The sequence below is a fragment of the Trachypithecus francoisi genome, unplaced genomic scaffold, assembly GCF_009764315.1.
Source record: "Trachypithecus francoisi isolate TF-2019V2 unplaced genomic scaffold, Tfra_2.0 Lachesis_group19, whole genome shotgun sequence".
NCBI lineage: Eukaryota > Metazoa > Chordata > Mammalia > Primates > Cercopithecidae > Trachypithecus > Trachypithecus francoisi.
In genome coordinates, this window is record NW_022681464.1 from 7726118 (window position 1) to 7749581 (window position 23464).

Consider the following 23464-nt stretch of genomic DNA (forward strand, 5'->3'; position numbering starts at 1 on the left):
TATCTACATGTCTTTTATGCATTTATAACATATGTTTTCTTAGTTTTTTTCAGTGTTTCTAGGCTACCTGGTTTTTCTGAGTTTTTTTTTTTCAGATTATCTCAGATCTCCAAGACATTTTGCAATGTTTCTTGAATAAAATCTGTGTATAAGTGGACCTATACAGTTTAAACTCATGTTATCCAGGGGTCAATTGTATAGCTGTTAGAACAACCATTTTGTCAGTGCCTCATGTAAGTTTGTGATGGCTGTCATTTGGGCTCTCAATTTTTGTCCTCAAAACAATACCCCTTCCACCTTCCATCCACGAACATTTGCCTACATGTACTTGCGGAGGCTATCTGCATGTACACTTCTGCATAGACCCTTCTAAGCTTACATCTTGGTCACTTGCAGCCTCCTGTCTTCTGAAATTTACAATGTGCGTTGACATGTTGAAGCTTTTGAGAAGTTCTTCAGTAAAGAAGTCTGTTTATTTAGGAACTTCTTAATATGTTTGTCCAGCACCTTTTCAATTTTTTTGAATTGTAATTTACATTGCTAAGATGCACAAACTTTAAATGTTCAGTTCTGTGAGTGTTTTTGAGATAGAGTCTCACTGTCGCCCAGGCTGCTGGAGTGCAGTGGGATGATCTCGGCTCAGTGCAACCTCTGCCTCCTGGGCTCAAGTGATCCTTTCAAGTAGCTAGGACTATAGACATGCACATGGCTAATTTTTTTCTGTATTTTTTGTAGAGAAAGGGTTTCGCCATGTTGCCCAGGCTGGTCTTGAACTCCAGAACTCAAGCGATCTGTCTGCCTCAGCCTCCCAAAGTGCTGGGATTATAGGTGTGAGCCACTGGGCCTGGCCAGTTCTGTAAGTTTTGGTAATTTGTACTCACGTGTGATTACCTCTCAAACAAGATAGAAAACATTCAGGAATTCAGTGGATTTACAGGAGCGAAGGAATAAAACAAAGATAGAGAACACTTCTATCACCCTAGAAAGGTACTTTGTGCTTCTGTCCAAACATTTCCACTTCTCTTCCTCAATGCCTATGAGACGATCATTTTGACTTGTCATTAGATTAGTTTTGCCTGTTGTAGGAAGCCATGGATGAAATCAGTCTATATTTTTTGTCTTTTGCCCAGCATGTTTTTGAGACTGATCCATGTTGTGGGGTGTGTAAACTCATTCATATTTGTTCCTGAGCAGTATTCCTTTTTATGAGTACACTATAATTTTTTGTTTTCTTTTGGTATTTTGACTGTTTTTAGTTTTGGGCTATTATTAACATGGCTACTATGAACATTCTTGTACAGGTTTCTTTTTGTGGACATATGTATTTATTTTTCCTGAATGTGTGATACAGGGTAGATCTATGTTTAACTTTTTGGAACTTGACGGTTTTCCAAGTGTGCTGTACCATTTTATACTTCCATTTCGTTGGTATATGAATGTTCTAGTTGCTTGATGTGGTAGGCTGAATCATGGTCTCCAAAGATATTCAGGTTCTAATCCCAAGAACCTGTGAATGTTGTTTTATATGACAAAAGAGACTTTACAGATGTGATTCAGTCAAGGATTTTGAGTGGGGAGATTATCCTGGATTATCTGGGTGGGCTTTATATGGAATGCCAAGAGCTCTTATTAGAAGGCCGTAGAGGGAGATTTGAATGCAGAAGAGAAGGCAGTGTGACAATGTAAGCAGAGATTGGAGTGATGTGCTCTGAAGGTGGGGAAGGGAGCACAAGCTAAGGACTACAGGTAACCACTGGAAGCTGAAAAAGGCAAGGACAAACTTCTCCTCAGACACTCCAGGAGGATCAGTCCTGCCAACACTGTGACTTCATTGAAACTGATTTTGCTAAATTTGTGCTGTGATTGTGATTGTTACAGCAGCGATAGTATACTAATACACTCCACATCCTCACCAACATTTAGTAGTGTCAGAAAAATTTTAAACCATTCTAGATAGTGTGAAATGGTATTGCATTATGGTTTTAATTTGCGTTTTCTTGATGATTGGTGATACTAAATACCTCTTAATGTGCTCCTGTATCCTCTTTTATGAGATGTCTGTAATTTGTTCTTTTTCTGTTTAACAAAAAAGCTGAGGTTATCTTTTTGTGTGATTTTTAAATTTTGATGGTTTATGTTATATACACAGTATCCCTTATCCAAAATGCTTGGGACTAGAAGTGGTTCAGGTATTTTCCAATTTTTAGAATATTTGCATTATAGTTGTATACTACAATGACCATTGTTTTTTGGGTGTCATGTTGGTACTCAAGAAGTTTCAAATTTTGGAGCATTTTAGATTTTAGTTTTCAGATTTGGGATGCTTGGCCTGTATTTCTTTTTCTTTCTTTCTTTCTTTTTTTTCTTTGTTTCTTTTTCTTGAGACAGGATCTTGCTCTGCCTCAGCCTGGAGTGCAGTGGAGTGATCTTGGCTCACTGCAGCCTCCATGTCCCTGTGCTGAAATGATCCTCCCACCTCAGCCTCCTGAGTAACTGGGAGCACAGGCACGCACCATGCCCAGCTATTTTTTTGTATTTTAGTAGAGATGGGATCTTGCCATGCTGCCCAGGCTGGTCTTGAACTCTTTTTTTTTTTTTTTTTTTTTTGAGACGGAGTCTCGCTCTGTCGCCCAGGCTGGAGTCCAGTGGCCGGATCTCAGCTCATTGCAAGCTCCGCCTCCCGGGTTTACGCCATTCTCCTGCCTCAGCCTCCCGAGTAGCTGGGACTACAGGCGCCCGCCACCTCGCCCGGTTAGTTTTTTGTATTTTTTAATAGAGACGGGGTTTCACCGTGTTAGCCAGGATGGTCTCGATCTCCTGACCTCGTGATCCGCCCGCCTCGGCCTCCCAAAGTGCTGGGATTACAGGCTTGAGCCACCGCGCCCGGCCTGGTCTTGAACTCTTGAGCTCAAGCAGTCCACCTATTTTGGCCTCCCAAAGTGCTGGGATTACAGGTGTGAGCCACCATGCCTGGCTCAACCTGTATTTCTTTTATGATTAATGCTTTTTATGTTTTAAGGTCATGAATGTATTGTGTTTTCCTCTAAGAGCTTAAGATTCTGCTTTCCTGCTGAAGATGGTATGCACTTGTGGTTGAGGCTTATTATTTTCCATGTTGTTGAAAAGTTGTTGCAAACTATATTGACCTTGTGCTTTATTGGAAAATGAGTTGACTGTATATGTGTGGGTCTATTTCTAGACTTGTTCTGTTCCACTGAGCTTTTTTTCTTATGCCTACTCTATACTCTTGATTACTAAGTCTTTTTAGTAAACCTTGAAATAAGGTGGTATAAGGCCTCCAATTTTGTTTTTCAAGAATGGTTTGGTTATTCTAGTTTTTTTGTTTGTTTGTTTCCATATGAATTTTATATCGTATGACTTTCTTAACTCTGCTGGAATTTTGGTAGGGATTACATTGAATCCATATATCAAATTGGAAAGAATGGACATTTAAGCAATATGAGTCTTCCAGTCTATGAACATGGTCTCTCTTTGTTCAGTGTTTTTCATTTTTCTTAGCAATATTTTGTAATTCTTAGTGTTGAGATCTTGAGTATCTTTCTTTAGATATGCAGAAAATATCTGTTGTTTCAAGCATATTTCTTGAAATTTCATTTTCCAAATGTTTTTGCTTGTAGGTAGAAATAGCTTTTGTATGTTGAATTTGCCTCTTGACCCTTTATCTTGAAACCTTGCTAAATTTACTTACTAGTTCCAGTGTTTTTGTAGATTCCATGCACTTTTCCATGGAGACAGTCATATCACTGTAGAATAAAGTCAGTTTTATTTATTTCTTTCCAGTCTGTCTTTTCTTTGTTGCCTAGTTGTCCTTGCTAGAACATCCAATGCATCACTGAATAGAAAGGTTAACTGTGGATATCCTTGTCTTATTCCCAGTTGTAAGGGAGAGATTTAATGTTTCTTCATGACATATGATGCTAGCTCTAGGTTTTTAATAGATGTCCTTTTCAGATTGAAGAACGTTCTTTTAGTGTTGCTGGGAGTTTTAAATTATAGATGAGTGTTGAATTAACATTTTCAAATACCTTTTTTCTTGCTCATTTGAGAGAATCATAGGTGTGTTTTCTCCTTTGTCCTATAAATGAGGTGCTTGATTTTTGAATGCTAAACCAGTTTTTCTCCTTGGGATAAATCCTGCTTGGTGATGATGACCTTTTCTCTTACGTTGCTGGATGTGATTTGCTAATATTTTGTTAAGGGTTTTTGCATCTAGTAGTAACAGACCTTTGCTATGTATTAGTATGGGATCTTGGGTCCAAGCCAGTTTGTTGTCCCTTTTTAAATATCAGACAGCTGTTGTTTCTCATTCCGCAGCGTCTGTGTACCTTTGTCTGGGACTGGTGCTAGCAATGTTTCCTCGCTTCCCCTGGCAGTAGAATGTGGTGGTTATTGTTACAGAGTGAAAGGTATGTTTGTGTGTGGGAGATGGGCAAGTAAGTTGTGCTCCACACATCCCCCAACTCAACACCACATGTCTTTTGCTCTACTTTTCCCCTTGAGGCAGGGGATCTTTGGTTGCCTTTGGGTTTGGTAGACTTTCCTGCATCTCCCGTCATAGTTGAAGGCATTTGCTTTATACGAGATGCCACCAAGTGGAGAGGAACGAGCTCTCGCCCATTTTCTGCCTTTTTTCAAGAGCACTCAGTTGAGGCCCTTGGAAAAGAGCTTGCGAATGAGTGCAAATTCTCTTTCTGTCTGGGGCTCCCAGGAATTCTTAACTGTTGTCCTAGCCTGGCTTTTCATCCTTACTTTTATCTTTAATATTCAGCAGGTTGACCATGAATGTGTTTTCTTTCCATATGTGGGTTAGTATCTGTCATCTCTTGAAAAGTTTGTGACCATTATCTCTTCATACATTTTTTTTGTTCCCCATTCTCTTTCATCTTCCTCTGGCACTCCAATTAAACCCAACTGACATTTGGTTTTGGATATTCTGAGTTTTTTCCCTACACTGTTTTTTCTCTCTTTGTGTTTTAATTTGCATACTTTAATTTGGCCTGTCTGCAAGTTCACTGCTTATTTCTGTTAAGCCCATCTGATGATATCTTTAATTTCTAATACTGTATTTTTCATTTCTAACATTTTCCTGCGATCTTCTTTTGTAACTTTGATGTCTGTGATGAAATTTTTCCATTATTCATGTTGCCATCTGTTCCATCAGCTTCTTTAGAATTTTTATTATAGTTATCTGATTTTATTCATGTTTTGACTGTTTGCTACTTCCTGTATCTTGTAATTTTTGAATGAATGGTGAACATTTGTATAAAAACAATGGAGATTGAAGTAAATAATATTTACCTTTAGAAAATGGTCCATCATTTCTTGTGTTGTCCAAGTGTGATTTTGGATCTCGTTTTGGTTTATAGCTGAGCCATCAGCTTTCTGAACCATGAGAGATTTCTCTACAGCTCAGCTATCAATCTCTTGGTCATTCTTACTTTCTTTCTCTCCCCCCACCCCCTCTCTCTCTATTCCTGTCTCCCAGCTTTTGTGCCCAGTGAGAGATCTTTCTGCTCTTAATACCTTCCTGAGGTTTCTTTTAGCAATCCTACCCTGTCTTCAAGTTCACTGCTCATTTCAGCCTTGGTAGGTCAATGTCCTGAGTATCTGGGTGAAAGTTTTTCTCATCTCTTCTGTCCTGCCCCAGCCCTTGGCAGCTCAATGTCTAGAGTATCTTGGGATCATCTTTTTCTCACCTTTCTTGCCTGTCCCTCCCCACCACCCCCCATTGAGAGGGTAGATTGTTTGCATTTGTGGGAGATCTTAAGCTCCTTAAGGGATCTCCCTCAGCTTTCCAGCCATGTTCCCCAACCTTTGACATACTTTTGCAAGTACTTAGTGGAAACCTATGGGAATGAGTGGTTGGGATGGATGCAGTCTTGCTCTGTGGGATCCTTGCAATTTAATATGTCATGTCAGTGCACATGTAGGCTGGTTTCTTCTTACTTTGATTCATGGCAGGATTATTCCTCATTAGCCACTCCACCAGGAAAGAGACCATCCATGCAGCCTCTCTTCTCTCAAGGCTCAACACTTTGGAATTTAGTTCTACTTAGGCTACTTTGTATCCTTAACTCTCTGGTTCAGAGAGACCATGATTTTGTAGCTTATCTGGCTAGTTTTGATTATTAGAATGAAAGTGATGCTCTGTTGTAACTTTCTACATCCTAATCAGAAGTGGAATTCCTTCTGTGGAGTACTTTTAAAATATATAGTCTGATAATATATACCTGACACATTTTCTGTTGTTTCATTTTGGTTGATTTTTCTCAGGGCTAGGTTTCTAAATTTTTCCCATTCTTCTCAAATCTTAACTCTCCATCTCTGTCCTCAAGTGGTACGTGATCTTGTGAAATAAAGTCATGAAATTATTTCAACTCACAGATTTATAGTTGTAGAATACTTCCTAAAATGGAATGAGATAATTTTGGGGGATAGGATGCAGTAGTTCTTGGTAGTCCAAGACTCTTAATAAAACAACTAGAAAAGCCAGGTAATTTACAAAATTTATATATTTAGATAGAGAACAGTGGGTGTAAAAATGATTAAAGAAAGCAAAATTTTGCAACCTCGGGGAGTACCTTTCACAAGTGAGCTGAGAGAGGTCTGCAGCTGATCGTTGTTTTTCCTGGGTCCAGACTAGAGGAGGCCTTTGGGTTGCAGCCTGAGTGGCAGAGTGGAAATATGAGGAGGCGTTAAACACAGAGAACCCCCTCAATATATTCGCTAAATTCCGTAGTTCAACTGGGCGGAAGAGATAAACCAGAATCTCAGAAAAGGAGATTGGGATGTTTTCTAGTCCTGTGGTGTTGAGATAAAGATTCTCTAGGGGAAACGACTTGAGAACAATAGGTGAGAGTTGAAAGCGTTTGAGGAAGTGGTGAATACACACTGATGATTTTCAGCACACCCAGTTTCTTCCCCGTAGACATTTGCTAAATTCTGAAGCTGCTTAGGCTAGAGAGCTAAACCAGAAATCTCTTAAAAACAAAGTAATTCTTATAGTATCTAGGTACCTGGAAGATAAGCATCTACTAGCTTTTGAATAAAAGCTCAGCAGAGTCTCATCCTAGGAACAGGGACAAACCAGAGGTAGTCTCGTTCACAGCAAAACTGCTTCTCAGCAGTGTTCTATGATTCTGCCATTATAGAGGAAGTAGTAAAAGTATATTTATGAAATTGTGTTAAGTGAAGGATGAATAAGGAAGTATCTAGGGTAACCACTAAAAGAAAAGAATATAACAAATGAATACAGACAAAAATTGGATATACAATATGTGATAAATTCAAAAGACAAGAAGGAAAATATAAAACAAGCAGACAACTAAATTAGCAATTACATTACGTGGAAATGAGCTAAGTATTCCAAGTAAATGGCAAAAATTATCAGACTGGACAAATAATAATTACCTAAATATAAGTACCTAGAAAGATTGAGAGAAAATGATGGGAAAGGATATACCATCCAAATGCCAACTGAAGGAATTAAGTGTGGCTGTACTAATCAGGCAAAGGAGACTTTAATACAATAAACACTAGTAGAAAAAGAGAACTACATTTTATAGTGTAAGCAGATTGATCCACCAGAGTTATCACAATCCTTAATCTGTACCCAGTAAAACAGCCCGGACATCTATAAACCAAAAATTTTATTTTGAACTAAAAGAAACAGACAGATATGCCATCACAGTGGATGCAGGTATATAGGACGTACATACGTCACAATTAGCAGGCTTGATCTAATTGTCATATGTAGAACTTTGAAACTATTAATGTTGGTATTAACCATCTTTTCCCTTGCACATGGAAATTGTATTAGAATTGACCATAATCTGGGGCCATAAACAAAGCCTCAACAAATATCATTGATTTTAATAATTGAATATGTTGTTTGTATTATAGTAAATAAAAAGAACAAAAAATAACTAGAAAATTCCCAGCTGCCTGGAAATAAAGTACTATGCTTATGAAGAACATATGGCTCACAGAAGAAATTATGATAGCTATTAGAAAATATTTTAAACTGATTGAAAATGAAGATGAACTACAATGATCTGGAATGCTGCTGCTGAAATGCTAAGATGAAATTTATAGCCTTAAATCTATGCATTGGAAAAGAAAGCTTTTTTAAGGAGGTAGAAAAGGAATAGGAAATTAAACCTAAAGACAGTGGAAGAAAGGAAATAATGAAGACAAGAGCAGAAATTAGTGAATAGAAAGTAATTCCTACATAGAGAAAATTGACAAAGCTGAGAAAAAGTTGGTTCTTTGAAAAGATTAATGTAATTGACCACTTAGCAAAACTGATCAAAAGAGGATGGGGAGGGGGAGAGAGAACATAAATTTAAATATTAGGAATGAAAAATGTCACATTACTACAGATCCTACAGTTGTTAAATAGAGGTGTTTATGAACAGTTTATAGAGAATATGGGATAGGGAGAGTAGGCAGAAATTTTGAGTAGTTAGGGCTGGACCATTCAATATAGGTAGGCAATACCTTTGTGTCACTATTGAGTAGCTGAAATGTGGCTAGTCCAAGTTGAGTTGTCCTGTAAGTGTAAAGTACTCAACAGATTTTATAGACTTAGTATGAAAAATTTTTTTATATTGATTGCATGTTGAAACGATGGCATTTTGGATATATTGGGTTAAATACATCATTAAAATGTCACCTGTTTCCTTTTACTTTTAAAAATGTCACTAGAAAACTTAAAGTACATATGTGGCTCATACTACATTTTTATAGAGGTTGTTATATTGGCTTTAAGATAGGTACTGTTATCTCTGTTTTACAGCTGAGAAAACTGAGGTATATAGAGGTTGCCATGAAGCTAGTAAGTGTCATCCTTGGGATTTGAACTTGGCCAGCTGGCTTCAGAATCTGTTCTCTGAAGCGTTGCACTGTGTGTTCTTAAAGGATATTAAGTCATTTTACTGTTATTTTTTGCAAATATTGAAGGATTTTTAGTAGTAGAGTGACATGCAGTATGCATTTTAGAAAGCTGTTTGCATCAAAGAAAGAAGATGGAGACTGAAAGACTAGTTAAATGATTTGTAGATTGAGAAAGGAGTTGGAGCTAAATGTGTTATTCTAATACTATCTAATGGACTAATTTGTCAGGCACAGATAGCTCTGTTGATTGTATAAAGAGCTCAGCCTTTAATGGCTCTTTTTAGGTCTCCAGATTAGCTCCAGATTGTTATGTGCAACACAGTATATTGACACAATTAAGTACTTGTTCTCTGGCATCATGCTGCTTGATTTATATCCTAGTGTTGGCACTTAAAAGTTGGGTTATCATGTTGTGTTGCTATAAATTGTCCTTTGCATTCATGACACCTTTCTCCCTAGTCATCCACTTTTTTCCTCCATTTGGTAACTCCTTTATATGTATTTCTTAGAATTTTTTTTCACTTAACTTGGCGGTTTCTGAGCTCTCCCATATACCAGCGTTTCATTACCACGTGACCAATTTGATCTCTGTGCTAAGCCTCAGACCTTTGTTTCTACCTGCTTGTTGGGCACCTCCTGGAATTTCATAGTCACAGCAAATGTAGCTTGACTAACACAACACTTATGTTCCCCGAATACTTCGAATTTTGGCCAATTGTATTTTCATTCAACTGGTTTTTCAAGCAAGAACCTGTAATTTGTAATTTTTTCTTTATCAACTCTGTTCCTTCTATCTCCCTAATATCTATTCTTTCCTTTTGTGTATTGCAGTTCTCTGCTGGTTGATCTCTCTGCCCTTAGAAATTTACCCCTTCTTCTCCATTCCCCACTGCCAATACCTTGCTACAAAGGGTTTCTCTTCTTCTACCCATCCCAGCTCAAAAGTACTAGTAGTCTGCAGGTTAATAACATAGATTGGATTTGAGAATAAACAGGTAAATACAGGCACAATAGATGGGCCAAAAATGACCTACAGAGAATTAAGCAAAAGAAAAAATTCAAGATATACAAAATCAAGGATTATTATGCTACTTTTGTACAGGAATAAGGTGGTGGGAATGTGGATAACTGTGTGCACACATGTTTATATTTGTAAAATGATGCTGTATAGACAAAACAGCTTAATAAAAATGATTCCTACGGAAGAGAAAAGACAAGGTACAATTCCTTAAATTGGGAAGAGAAATGATCTGACTTTACTCACTATGCAAATTGTTATTTAGATGAAAATGAAAAAAATATGTCTTAAAAAATTTCTCTCAAGGGCAGGTGAAACCGCACAACAGCTTTTCTCCACAGACTCTGTTTGCCATGTTTTTTTCTTTATTCTTGATTACTTCACACTTTATGCATTTTCCCTTCTTGTAACTGTAGATTTTGCCTCCTGTTAGTTACAAAAGTTTAAAACCTGGGGGAGAGTGGGCTTACAAATTTTCAATGTATTTTTGTATAGTCTTTTGAGAGTAGATTGAAGTTCTAAAAAATGAGAAAACCTTTTTTTGTGAAAATATTTTAATTGACGCTATTAAGAGTTTAAAATAGTATTGGTAGTGAAAAATCATCAGAAGTATCTGATTTGACTTGCAAAATTACTGTATTTTCCCACAAGAGGCGTCCTTATAACATTCTTGCTTTTAGAAGAGTTTGTTTCCATAATTCATTTAAATTCATAAAGATAACATTTTCATGGGTGGAGAAGTCTGTTGGGAAAGTCATAATTTGAATTTCTGTCTTGTTTTGCAGTTTGCTTTCTATGATAAGTTGAAATTATTACTTGATGTTTGATGTTCAAGTTAGTCTCTACATTATCCTTTCAATATCTTTGCTAGGTTTGATACAAGAGGCTGGTTTCCTAGCGTGTCTTGCTGCCTTTGGTAAGAACATGTCGTCCATCTTGCCATTCACTCCGCCAGTTGTGAAGAGACTGCTGGGATGGAAGAAGTCAGCTGGTGGGTCTGGAGGAGCAGGCGGAGGAGAGCAGAATGGGCAAGAAGAAAAGTGGTGTGAGAAAGCAGTGAAAAGTCTGGTGAAGAAGCTTAAGAAAACAGGACGATTAGATGAGCTTGAGAAAGCCATCACCACGCAAAACTGTAATACTAAATGTGTTACCATACCAAGGTAAGTTTTGTTAGATCCCAAGTTTGATCAAATTGTGTCAAGGAATCTGAAGGAAAGTTACTGAATTTGTGTTCCTTTCAAGTTGCCTGTAAAAAGTGATGATTAAAATATGACTGTTTTTAACCTTGTATAATTTGTTTTTACTAGCTGACTTGTTTGTTTTATAAATTATTTTCTTGAATAGTGAGAAGGTTTAATCAAGCTAAATAAGATACTTAGATTTATTATCTTCATTGCCTAAATTTGTGTGTTTTCCTTATTTCTGTGATTGAATGATACTTGAATAAAGAATTGAAGCTTTTTCTATCACTAACATAGTAGCAGCCTACAGTTTTCTCCTCCGTTGGTCAAAACTTTCATCAGTCAGAGGTGAAAAGAGGCTGCTCACTTTTTAATGAATTTTATATGGTTTTTCTTTGCGTTGCAGCATTACTTCCAAGAAAGAATAGTGTGTTAGAATTTTATATCGTTTTTCTTTGCATTGCAGCATTACTTCCAAGAAAGAATAGCGTGTTAGGTGGCTTCTTAAATGTGGTAGGCATTAGTCAGAACCTGTCTTAAAGACCTGCCTCTTAGGTTAGGAGGACCTGTTACTTTAAAAGTCTGAAGTTTTCTGAGGATAAATTTAATCATTTACAGATAAGTACCACTGTCATAAGTATTGCTTTTTAATAAAGTGGCACATGTTTTAAAATATGTTTTACTACTTGTGTACATTATAGGTTTTGGGGGAAGTGTTAAGAAATGTTAGAATTCTCTAAACTGATTGTTTGCAGTGTCATAACGTGGGCTAGCATATAGCATGTGAAACCATTCTCTTTGACTTTGAACTTTGAGAAGTACACTTTTGATGCTTGTAGATAACAGATCCCAATAACACCAGTGCAGCCTGTCTAGTTACAAATACTAACAGCAGAATGTTTCTTGCCTTGTTTGGTAGACCATCCATTTCTTTCCCTTACTTGTTTTATGTATATCTTAAAGGTTGCTTTTTTTGGTTTGTTCATTTGTTTTACAAATGCTTATTGAGTGTTTGCTGTGCAGAGGCACTGTTTCTAGACATATGGGGGATACAGTGACTAACAAAACACAAAACTCCTGCCTTCCTAAGGGATAGAAATACACAATAAACAAGTAAACAAATTAATTATAATTTGATATGATAATGAGTGCAAAGAAGACAACCAAATGCAGTGATATGATAGAATGAAGAATTAAAAAGCTCCTTTGGGTTGGATTGTGATGCTTGCGCAGAGCTTCGAGAAGCAGCAGCCAACTGAGGGAAGAGTCTTGTAGGCAGAGGGAAGAGCCAGGGTGAAGACACTGAGGTGAGCTTCTTGTATTAGAATATTTAAAAGGAGCCCAGTGTAGATGGAGGACAAGACTTGCCCAAAGCTTATGGCAGACATCCTAGGGTGTGGTGAGAGTTTGAATGTTAGTCTAAATATAACAGGATGCAAATAAATTTATTCTGATGGATTTTAAAGAGGATCTTACACATTTTTACAAAGATTTTTCTGGCTGCTGAAGAGTGGTATGTGTGTAGTAGGTTAGATGGAAGCAGGAAAATGAGGAGACTGTGAGGAATCTAAATGCAAGATGATAGAGACTGGACTGGCGTGGCGGCCGTGCTAGCACACGAAGTAAACAGATTTGGCCTGAGTTTTAGAAGTGGAACTGAGGACTTCCTGGTGAATGGGCTGAGAAGTCAAGCTGTATTTCATTCTTCATTGTGTAGTGTGTGGGATTTCAGTTAGGTAACCATTTATCATATGCCCACTACATGCCTGGTGTGCTCCTCCTCACTGGAGTTAAGATACAGTGTTTGCTTTTAAACTACTTTCTAGTAAGGGAGATAAACTTAGAAAAGAAAAAGATGGTTTCATAAGGCTTGGTAGATGTTATAAAAGAAGTATGCTTTGGGCTATATCCAGAGGAGGCTTGTGCAAAGTTTCCTTCTGGAGAAATGCTGGTGGTTTTGAGTTGAGCAGGGTAAAGGAGGAATTAGGAGAAGCCTGTTTCATCACATGTAGTGTGGTGGTGTGGAGATTGGCAGGTTGGGGAGGATTGGTGAAGTGTTCCAAATAAGTTGGGTGTCCTTAGAGTTTAAAGTAAGGGATGGCAAATGGCCAGAGTGTGTGTAGGTGGTAAGGAGTCACTGCATGCTGTGCCAGGGTTCACACTTAACCTGAGGGTGACTGGTGAAATTGGGGCCATTAAGTGCCTTAGGGTCTGAAGGCTCAGAAGTCAGATTAATTTGAAGTGCAGCGTGGGTTGCAGTGAGAAAACTCCTTATGAGGCTGTCAAGAATGGAGGCCAGGAGACTGGTATCACTTGATCGAAGGGAGCTGTGATAGGCAGAGATCGAGCCATGGTTTTGCACAACTTCAGTAAGGCTCAAGTTGCCATTGCAGTGAGGTTATCCACAGAGCAGAGCCTGAGAGAGTCTAATCTTTTAGGGAGGTACAACAGTACTAAAATTGGCCATTGCTGGTATTTAACCTGTGGAGGAGGTAACCTTAGTCATAGCTCTTTTCCTTATTTCCTATTCTTTTTACAGCTTCTTTTGGAGATAGAGATCTCTGAGAGCTCATATTCTAGAGCTGCTTCATCATTAAAAACATTTTTTTCTGCCCTTTCACCTAATTAATGAAGTTGAAGTGATAGTTCTCCATTATCTTGTTTTTCACTATTAAAGTTTCCTTGAAGCGTAGAAATTTGCCTAATTTGGTGGTTTTTTTAGATGTTGCAAAAATGGAGATTTGTTATTGATCATGGTCTATCAAAAAAATTTTAACTTTTTATACACTGTAGCTTGGTGCCATATATTTTATAAAGCTTATTTTTAGTAGTAGAACAATTAAATTGTGTCAGATTATTAGTCATTTCTTAATAGCTAAATATTCTTAAATGTAAGAAATTTAGTTGGAATTCAGGGAACTCATTTATATGTAGAGTGTACAAGATGGGAAGCGGCATGGAAAAAGGTCTGTTATGGATAAATCCAAACCTTAGCTTAAACAGAATTATTCAAAATGTGATACGCAATGGATTTGTAAGCACGTTTACTCAGAATTTCAAATAAAATGTTAATAAAGTGCCTTTATAGTTTTATAAGCCAAAAAAAAACCTCAGTTCAACTAATGAAGAACAGGAAACAAATTGCATAATTTTAAGAAATGGCAAATGTTTTCTGTTGAAATGTTTACTGAACAGTTCCTCCTCTCTACTCTCAGCCCCTTAATATTAGAGTGGGGTTAAAATTAGGACAGAAACGTAGTCCTGGCTTTGTGTACCTCCCACTCCCCTCATCTCATTACTCTTACTGCCTCTGGCAGTTTAGAAGCTGTAGTTATAGATATGTCACTGTTGCTTCCTTCCCACCATTTTCTATGGTGACACAGAGTAATTTATAGGTAGAGCTTAACCTCAGTAAAAGCTGCAGTGAGCTAAATAATAAAAAATTTCAGGAAACTTTTTCATCTCAGGCATTTTTGAGTCCGAGGAATGGGAGACCACTTGGTTGTGAAGTCAGAATGGCAGTTGAATCAGACATAAGGAAAAAGCTTTCAATATGTTATTATCCACAATAAAGCAAAATTGAAATGGCAGTGGGGATGGAGTTCTGTAAAGTTAAAAGTAAGGGACTTTGAAGTGTTAAACATTCTGTAAAGTTATAGGTAAGGGATGGAGTTCTGTAAAGTTAAAAGTAAGGACTATAGGGTGTAAAATGGCTATTATAATATTGGTTATACATAAATGTATAGGAATGCAAAATTTATTTTCATAAGCATAAATTAAAAGGACTTTCCTAAGGTGGTAATCTGACCGTGTAATTGTATTTTTGATCTTTCATCCTAAGGAAATGATCAGAATATTGTCAGATTTCTGATGTTCATTTCAGTGTCATTTTTTCTTTTTTTCCACCAGTCCGTTGGAATCTGTATTGTTTTTAATATGAATTAGAAAAAAACCCAGTCCTAACCTTTAGTTTCTTTAACTCTTAATAAAGAACACTTTTTATACCACAATTAAACAAGGATAGCAAAAGAAAAGTTTATACCACTGTTTTATAAACATAGATGCAAAAGTCATAAAATATCAGAACTTAGAATTCAGTGGTTTATTAAAAACAAAACCACAAAAACATAACTAGGCACAGTGACTCACGCCTGTAATCCCAGCACTTTGGGAGGCCGAGGCAGGCAGATCACCTGAGGTCAGGAGTTTAAGACTAGCCTGGCCAATATGGCAAAATCCCGTCTCTACTGAAAATACAAAAACTAGCTGGATGTGGTGGTGTGCGCCTGTAATCCCAGCTACTCGGGAGGCTGAGGCAGGAGAATTGCTTGAACCCAGGAGGTACAGGTTGCAGTGAGCCTAGATTGAGCCACTGCACTGCAGCCTGGGCGACAAGAGCGAAACTCCGTCTCACAGACACACAAGCACAAAAATGACTAGGTAATGTTTATTGTTGACGTTCAAGGATGACTCAACTACAGGAAATCTGTTAGTATAAGATACCACATAATCATGTTTAAGAAGCACTTTATGATCCTCATGGATCTACAAAGGGCTTTCTGTAAAATTCACTATTCATATTAACAAATTAGAAATGAGTTTTCTTAGCTTGATAAAGCATACTTCTAAAAATGTTAACACTTAATTATGAAACTTTTAGAGATTAATTGACCAAATTTTTACTAATGAGTATGGATGACCCAGAAAAGTCCTGTAGTTTTTTTCCTAATATTTATAGGTAAAAGTGTATCATTTTTGTAGTCAGCACAATTAAATGTTTAAGTAGGACTTTTGGGCGATTTGATTCTTGCCTATTTATGACAAGACTATTCTTGTCTCTTTTCTTTGAAGTCAGTTTTTTCTGTTAAAGGGCATTTCTATTTTTTTAGCTTTCTCTTTTGATATTTGTATGTTTATGACTATTTTTGCTTTCAAAAAGTATATTACTAGCCAGACGTGGTAGTGTGCACTTGTAGCCCCAGCTGCTTGGGAGGTTGAGGCAGGAGGGTCACTTGAGCCCAGAAGTTCCAGGCTGCAGTGTGTGGTGATTACATCTGTTAACAGCCACTGCACTCCTTACCAGGCAACATAATGAGAGGCTGTCCCTTTAAAAAAAAAAAGTTGCTTAAAAACATAAAGTAGCATGTGTATAACTGAAAAATCAACCATGATTATACAGTGGAAAAATCGGTCTCCCTCCCACCCCAGTTCGTTTGTCACCCAGTTTTCCTCTGTAGTGAACATTGTATTTACTAGTGCCTCATGTATCCTTCCAGGATGTTTCTTTTTAATGCTGACATTAACATTTGGATTTTGTTTTGCCTCTTATAAACTTTTTTTTTTGAGACAGAGTTTCTCTCTTATTGCCCAGGCTGGAGTGCAATGGCGCGATCTCGGTTCACTGTGACCTCTGCCTCCCAGGTTCAAGCAATTCTCCTGCCTCAGCTTCCCGAGTAGCTGGGATTACAGGCATGCACCACCACGCCTGCCTGATTTTGTATTTTTTAGTAGAGACAGGGTTTCTCCATGTTGGTCAGGCTGGTTTCGAACTCCTGACCTCAGATGATCCGCCCGCCTCGGCCTTCGAAAGTGCTGGGATTACAGGCATGAGCCACCACGCCCGGCCACCTCTTACAGACTTTTAAACATCAGAGTAATTGGTAACTTTATGCAGACTATCTTGGAATAGAGCAATTCTAATTAAAAAAACTGTCATATTTTATTTCTGACTTCATGTTCATACCCTTTTGCTTCTTTAGGTAACCAGGAATAGCTAAAGAGAAGTCTTTTTGAACCCAGTCTGTGGTATTCTTCCATTTTTAAGCGAGTGCTTTTTCGTAATAGGATAATTCTTTCTTCTCATTCATACATAGGCGTGTGTGTGTGTGTCTGTATCATAATATGTATGAAGCACTATGGTGGAGGGAACTCTGAATTTCAAGTTTGATAACCTGTTTTTGTGTCAGCTTCTTCAGTATTGATGAGTGTAGATCCTGGGGAATCTGTACTTTTTACTATTCACAGCTGTGAAAGGCAGTAGTGCTATCTGAGTACTTTCACAGTATGACTTTTGGGTCCATTGAAATAATGTAAATGAGCTTCATAAGCTATAAAACATTATAGCTAGGAATATGATTTATTGGAAATATTCAGATATTCTAGGTCTTCGTTTTCTTTCCGTTTTTGGTTTTCAAGAGAACTCACATTAAATTGTAGACATTAAAATGTATTGTCTCTGCTTAGAAAAAGTGTTTGCCAGGCAACATTGCGTGGTGTATAATTTAGTTTATTAAATGTATAAAATTTGTGGGTAAAGTCAGAACAGCAAAACTTTATAAATGTGAATTAGAACTTTGAGGTTATGGGGAATAGGAACCTCTTATCAGCCTTAGCATCCAGTTTGTCATACACTGTTTATAAATGTGAAAGCATTTGTAATGAGGTCGAGTATCATGGGAAACACACTTTGGAAGGCCTTTTGCTAAACCCTGGACCTTATCTGGTGCCTGCATTTACAGTTAGGTATTTTGAGGGGGCTCCTACTCCAGGACCCTGGTATTCAAAGTCCCTTGTGTATATGATAGCTTCTTAAATGGTACATTTTTATCACTTACCTTACCAGGGAAAATACCTACCTGCCCTAAGACTTTGTCCCTTTATAAAAATTACTGAATTATACCCAAATTAATCAATTTTTATAATTTTATCATGTAACACCTGATTGCAATGAACAATATACTCACTTTTCTTGTGCTATTAAATTAACATATTAGCTTCAGGAAAGAGAGTCAACCTCGCTAAAATAGGCATTTTAAAAATTACAATAATCTTTTGTTTTCCCAACATCCTTGGTCTGTTTCCAGTCTTTTTTTTTTTTTTTTCAGACGGAGTCTTGCTCTGTCGCCCAGGCTGGAGTGCAGTGGTGTGATCTCGCCTCACTGCAAGCTCCGCCCCACGGGTTCATGTCATTCTCCTGCCTCAGCCTACCGAGTAGCTGGGACTACAGGCACCCACCACCATGCCCGGCTCATTTTTTGTATTTTTAGTAGAGACGGAGCTTCACCATGTTAGCCAGGATGGTCTTGATCTCCTGACCTCGTGATCTCCCCGCCTTGGCCTCCCAAAGTTCTGGATTACAGGCATGAGCCACAGGACCCGGCCGTTTCCAGCCTTATCTGGAACCATTCAAGGATACCCATATTTTTTTTTTTTTTTTTTAAAGTATTTACTATCCAGCCCAAAATGTCATACCCAGGCCATTTCTGTGTGACTACATTCTGGGGAAAAACCATACTGTTTACTCCTCCCCTTCCTGTCTTGTGGTAGAGTCCTTCCAGGCCTGTGTGGTCCTCACTGGCAATGTAAGTAAATGTATCACCATCCAAAGTGCCTGAGATAGACAGTACCCGTACATGGACTGTGGAGAGGTGAGATAATAGTAAAACAGTTTAGGATATCTTGCTTTAAATCTTCTCTTGTACTTGGGCTAAAATCAAAACGTCTCTTACAATCTGTTGTTTTCATTTCCTTTTTTTTTCTTTTCTTTTTCAATTTAGATATTTTCTATTGATCTACTTTTGAGTTTACTGGTCCTGTTTTTGTGCTGTATTCAGTCTGTTAAGCCTATGTAAGTTCTTACTTTCAAATATTATATCCCTCAGTTAGGGTGTGTTCCTTTGATGTTACAGATCCCAAATCTGTTGAAATTCTCCATCCGTTTTGTCTATTTCCTTAATATATTTATAATAGTTACTTTAAAGTCTTCTGTGTGGCAGTTCTAATGTCTGGATCGTCTGTTGGTCTGCTTCTGTTATTGTCCATTCTTTCTTTCTCAAAATTTCCTGCATTTTCATGTCATACAGTATTTATTGTATGCCGTATATTGTGTACATTATGTAAAGTTCACCCATAAAGATCTTGCAAACAATGCTTTCCCCAGAGTATTTGACCTTTCCTACCTTTACCACGTAGATAGAGAGGATGCTCACCTTAATCTAATTAGCAATTGAGCTGGGTGGGGCTAGACTGCCATTTTAATTTGGTTTAGTCTGCCACTGGATTATACCCTTTCTGCAAACAAAGCTTTCCAGGGATTTTGATTGAAAGCTTGTTAGACTGTCACCTAACCCCTGAAACACTGGGAGATTCACTTCTACTTTTTCGAAGTATGAGGTGACTTTCAAAGTATGAGCTCTTTAGCCTCAGCTTTAAGATCTGATGAGTGTCTTGAGGGGCAATACTCATGTGACTGTCAAAAGTTCTCCTGTTTTATTCCTCAGAGGTTCTTTCTCAGACCAAGCCTTCAGCCTGCACCTAGAATCTGCACATGACCCCAGGGGAGGAAGTGATAGGCATTTTGTCAGTTCACCTAGAAAGCTGCTTTGCTGCAGTTTTAGTTCATCTGGATCTCATTAGTTTGATAGCTCTCCATTGTCTTTTGAGCAAGTTTTTTTTTTTTTTCAGACGGAGTCTTGCTCTGTCGCCCAGGCTGGAGTGCAGTGGTGTGATCTCGCCTCACTGCAAGCTCCGCCCCACGGGTTCATGTCATTCTCCTGCCTCAGCCTACCGAGTAGCTGGGACTACAGGCACCCACCACCATGCCCGGCTCATTTTTTGTATTTTTAGTAGAGACGGAGCTTCACCATGTTAGCCAGGATGGTCTTGATCTCCTGACCTCGTGATCTCCCCGCCTTGGCCTCCCAAAGTTCTGGGATTACAGGCATGAGCCACAGGACCGGCCGTTTCCAGCCTTATCTGGAACCATTCAAGGATACCCATATTTTTTTTTTTTTTTTTAAAGTATTTACTATCCAGCCCAAAATGTCATACCCAGGCCATTTCTGTGTGACTACATTCTGGGGAAAAACCATACTGTTTACTCCTTCCCCTTCCTGTCTTGTGGTAGAGTCCTTCCAGGCCTGTGTGGTCCTCACTGGCAATGTAAGTAAATGTATCACCATCCAAAGTGCCTGAGATAGACAGTACCCGTACATGGACTGTGGAGAGGTGAGATAATAGTAAAACAGTTTAGGATATCTTGCTTTAAATCTTCTCTTGTACTTGGGCTAAAATCAAAACGTCTCTTACAATCTGTTGTTTTCATTTCCTTTTTTTTTCTTTTCTTTTTCAATTTAGATATTTTCTATTGATCTACTTTTGAGTTTACTGGTCCTGTTTTTGTGCTGTATTCAGTCTGTTAAGCCTATGTAAGTTCTTACTTTCAAATATTATATCCCTCAGTTAGGGTGTGTTCCTTTGATGTTACAGATCCCAAATCTGTTGAAATTCTCCATCCGTTTTGTCTATTTCCTTAATATATTTATAATAGTTACTTTAAAGTCTTCTGTGTGGCAGTTCTAATGTCTGGATCGTCTGTTGGTCTGCTTCTGTTATTGTCCATTCTTTCTTTCTCAAAATTTCCTGCATTTTCATGTCATACAGTATTTATTGTATGCCGTATATTGTGTACATTATGTAAAGTTCACCCATAAAGATCTTGCAAACAATGCTTTCCCCAGAGTATTTGACCTTTCCTACCTTTACCACGTAGATAGAGAGGATGCTCACCTTAATCTAATTAGCAATTGAGCTGGGTGGGGCTAGACTGCCATTTTAATTTGGTTTAGTCTGCCACTGGATTATACCCTTTCTGCAAACAAAGCTTTCCAGGGATTTTGATTGAAAGCTTGTTAGACTGTCACCTAACCCCTGAAACACTGGGAGATTCACTTCTACTTTTTCGAAGTATGAGGTGACTTTCAAAGTATGAGCTCTTTAGCCTCAGCTTTAAGATCTGATGAGTGTCTTGAGGGGCAATACTCATGTGACTGTCAAAAGTTCTCCTGTTTTATTCCTCAGAGGTTCTTTCTCAGACCAAGCCTTCAGCCTGCACCTAGAATCTGCACATGACCCCAGGGGAGGAAGTGATAGGCATTTTGTCAGTTCACCTAGAAAGCTGCTTTGCTGCAGTTTTAGTTCATCTGGATCTCATTAGTTTGATAGCTCTCCATTGTCTTTTGAGCAAGTTTTTTTTTTTTTTTTCTCCTTTTTTTTCCCCCTCTAGTAAGAACATTGGACTGCTGTGACCTGCTTATGTTTTACCTGGAAGTGGAACTGTAGCAGAATGTTATAATAGGATCTGTTCTGGTATTTACCAAATCTGATGTTTACCCCAAATCTGAGAACAGTAGATTACCAATAACCTACATTCAAAATTGAGGTGCTATGGCATTCATACAGGACTTGCAGAAAAGATACCCTGAGTCAAGCAGTGCTACAGTTAAAACCTGTTACTCACCTCTAGGCTGTATAAAGATGATGAGTTCAGGAGAAAGGACCCCATAGTGAAAAGATTTTTGGTGAGAGTAGTATATGTTAAGGTATTTCTCCCTTTTGTTAATCCAGTTTGAAGGACTTGACAGGAACTTCTCAGTTTGACGTGTCTGCTGAGGTTTGACAGATAAATAGACTGGTACTTGACTTCTGTCTGAAAAAGCCTAGAAAGTGAGATAAAGGCCGGAGCTGCCCCGTATCAGTAGAATGAAGAAAGGGCACAATGGGAGTGGCCAGCACTTTGTCAGAGTTCGATGGGTCAGGGCTGGAAGAATTACCCCCATGGACTAAGTAGACTTTAGTAAGACATAATAGTTGAAGTTGGCTTCCCTTGAAAGGATCAAGAGGCCATACTTGGTTGGAGGGTCGGAGTGATCCAAGCAGGCCAGCCTGAGAAGCTCCTGCACCAGGAACTATCTGTAGGTGAGAAAGTCCGCATTTAGACTTCCAGCCTCCACAGGACTCCATCACATTACTGTCACAGCAGATCACAGTCCAGCCAGCCACATAAGATTGTGCCCCTTTTCTCTCAGACTCCCTCTTCCTGCTATTTCAGAACCGGGAGGGGCCTTAAAAATAATAGCTGGAGAGTATTGGACGAGATAGCGTGAAAAGAATTAATGAGATAGTGAGATTTTGGCTTTGCTCTGGCTGGATTTTTAATTTCCGAAAACGTTTGCTGTTAATACAGATATCTGGACATGACTGGAAAGTGTTGAAATCTTTTTGGGATTTTGTGCAGACAGGATAAAAGCAGCTTGAGAAGAGCTTGTTGGAGAGCAATGACTAGAGTGGTGGCGGGAGGGAGCTCACTAAGTCTAGCTTGTTTCATGAGCTGTCTGTATCCTCCTTTTGAAAACTGAGAATTCCAAATTTAGTGGTTGCTGAGGACAGAGAGAATATGTGGGGAGAAAAAAGGGATGTTACGTGTGTCTGCATGAAATATGTGCCATTTTAACAAAAGCCTTTTTTTTTGCATATAATCGTGATACCGATTAAATTAGCCAGTGATGTTTTATTTTCAAATAAATGTTACAACTACAGTTTTCTTCTATTATCATCATCGTTTTCCTTGAGCGGTAGGTTAGTCTTTACTCTCAAAATCCAACTTTCAATTCTGACTTTGGGTTATTATGGGAAGCGCTGTGAAATGCTGTTGGTGCTCTTATGAAACTGTGATCACTAATAATACTTAAATTAGAACTGAAATATGTAAGGAGACTCCTCACTAAATCCTTCACCCCAGCCTTTTGTCTTTTAGAACTTTGCTTATCTTTATGGCTATATATATATGTATCTATATAAAAGGATATAATTTCTCTGAAATTTACTAGGACAGTGGGGATTGGGGGCAGTGAAAGAAGGATATATTTTTATTTAGGATGATAGGGAAATTGAGAGATACTGAACAAAAATTTATAATGAAGTTAAGTAATTTAAAAGGGTTTTCCTGTAATTTTTATATGATGCCTTATATAATTTCCATCCATAGATACAAAACATTAATCTATGTGCTTAAACATTTGCCTAAACATTTTAACATGTTATCTAAACATAATCTCTATGAAAAGCAGTTTATCACATTCAGAGTGCTGTACAAATTTGAGTTTTTATCTTGTGGGATGCTAATTTTCAAAAATTGTCAGATTATAAAAACATTTTACGATCAAAGTCAAGCATTATAAAACTATGTAACTTAAAAAGTTGAATTTCATGGAATCACATTCTGTATTGCAATCATTGTTTTATATTTGATATACAGTCATCCCTTGGTATCCTTGGGATACCCCATATCTCCAAAATCTGGAGACGCTCAAGTCTCTTATATAAAATGGCATAGTATTTGCATGTAACCTATGTACTTCCCCCCAACATACTTTGTTTTGGAGGCAGCAGGGAGACAGCGTCTGGCTCTGTCGCCCAGGCTGGAGTGGAGTAGTGCAATCTTGGCTTACTGCTATCTCTGCGTCCTGGGCTGAGGTGATCTTCTCACCTCACCCTCTTGAATACCTGGGAC

The 23464-nt window shown here is 38.1% G+C and overlaps 1 protein-coding gene across 9 annotated transcripts in view; it reads left to right on the forward strand.

Moving 5' to 3' along the window:
- Positions 1-23464, forward strand: part of SMAD2 (SMAD family member 2) — a 97487-nt gene that overhangs the window by 21842 nt on the left and 52181 nt on the right. For all 9 annotated transcript variants that reach the window (XM_033177807.1, XM_033177804.1, XM_033177809.1 and 6 more), the window contains one exon: positions 10806-11094. In XM_033177807.1, the coding sequence (XP_033033698.1) occupies positions 10859-11094 (236 nt within the window). In that variant the 5' untranslated portion in view covers positions 10806-10858. The remainder of the gene's footprint in view (positions 1-10805; positions 11095-23464) is intronic.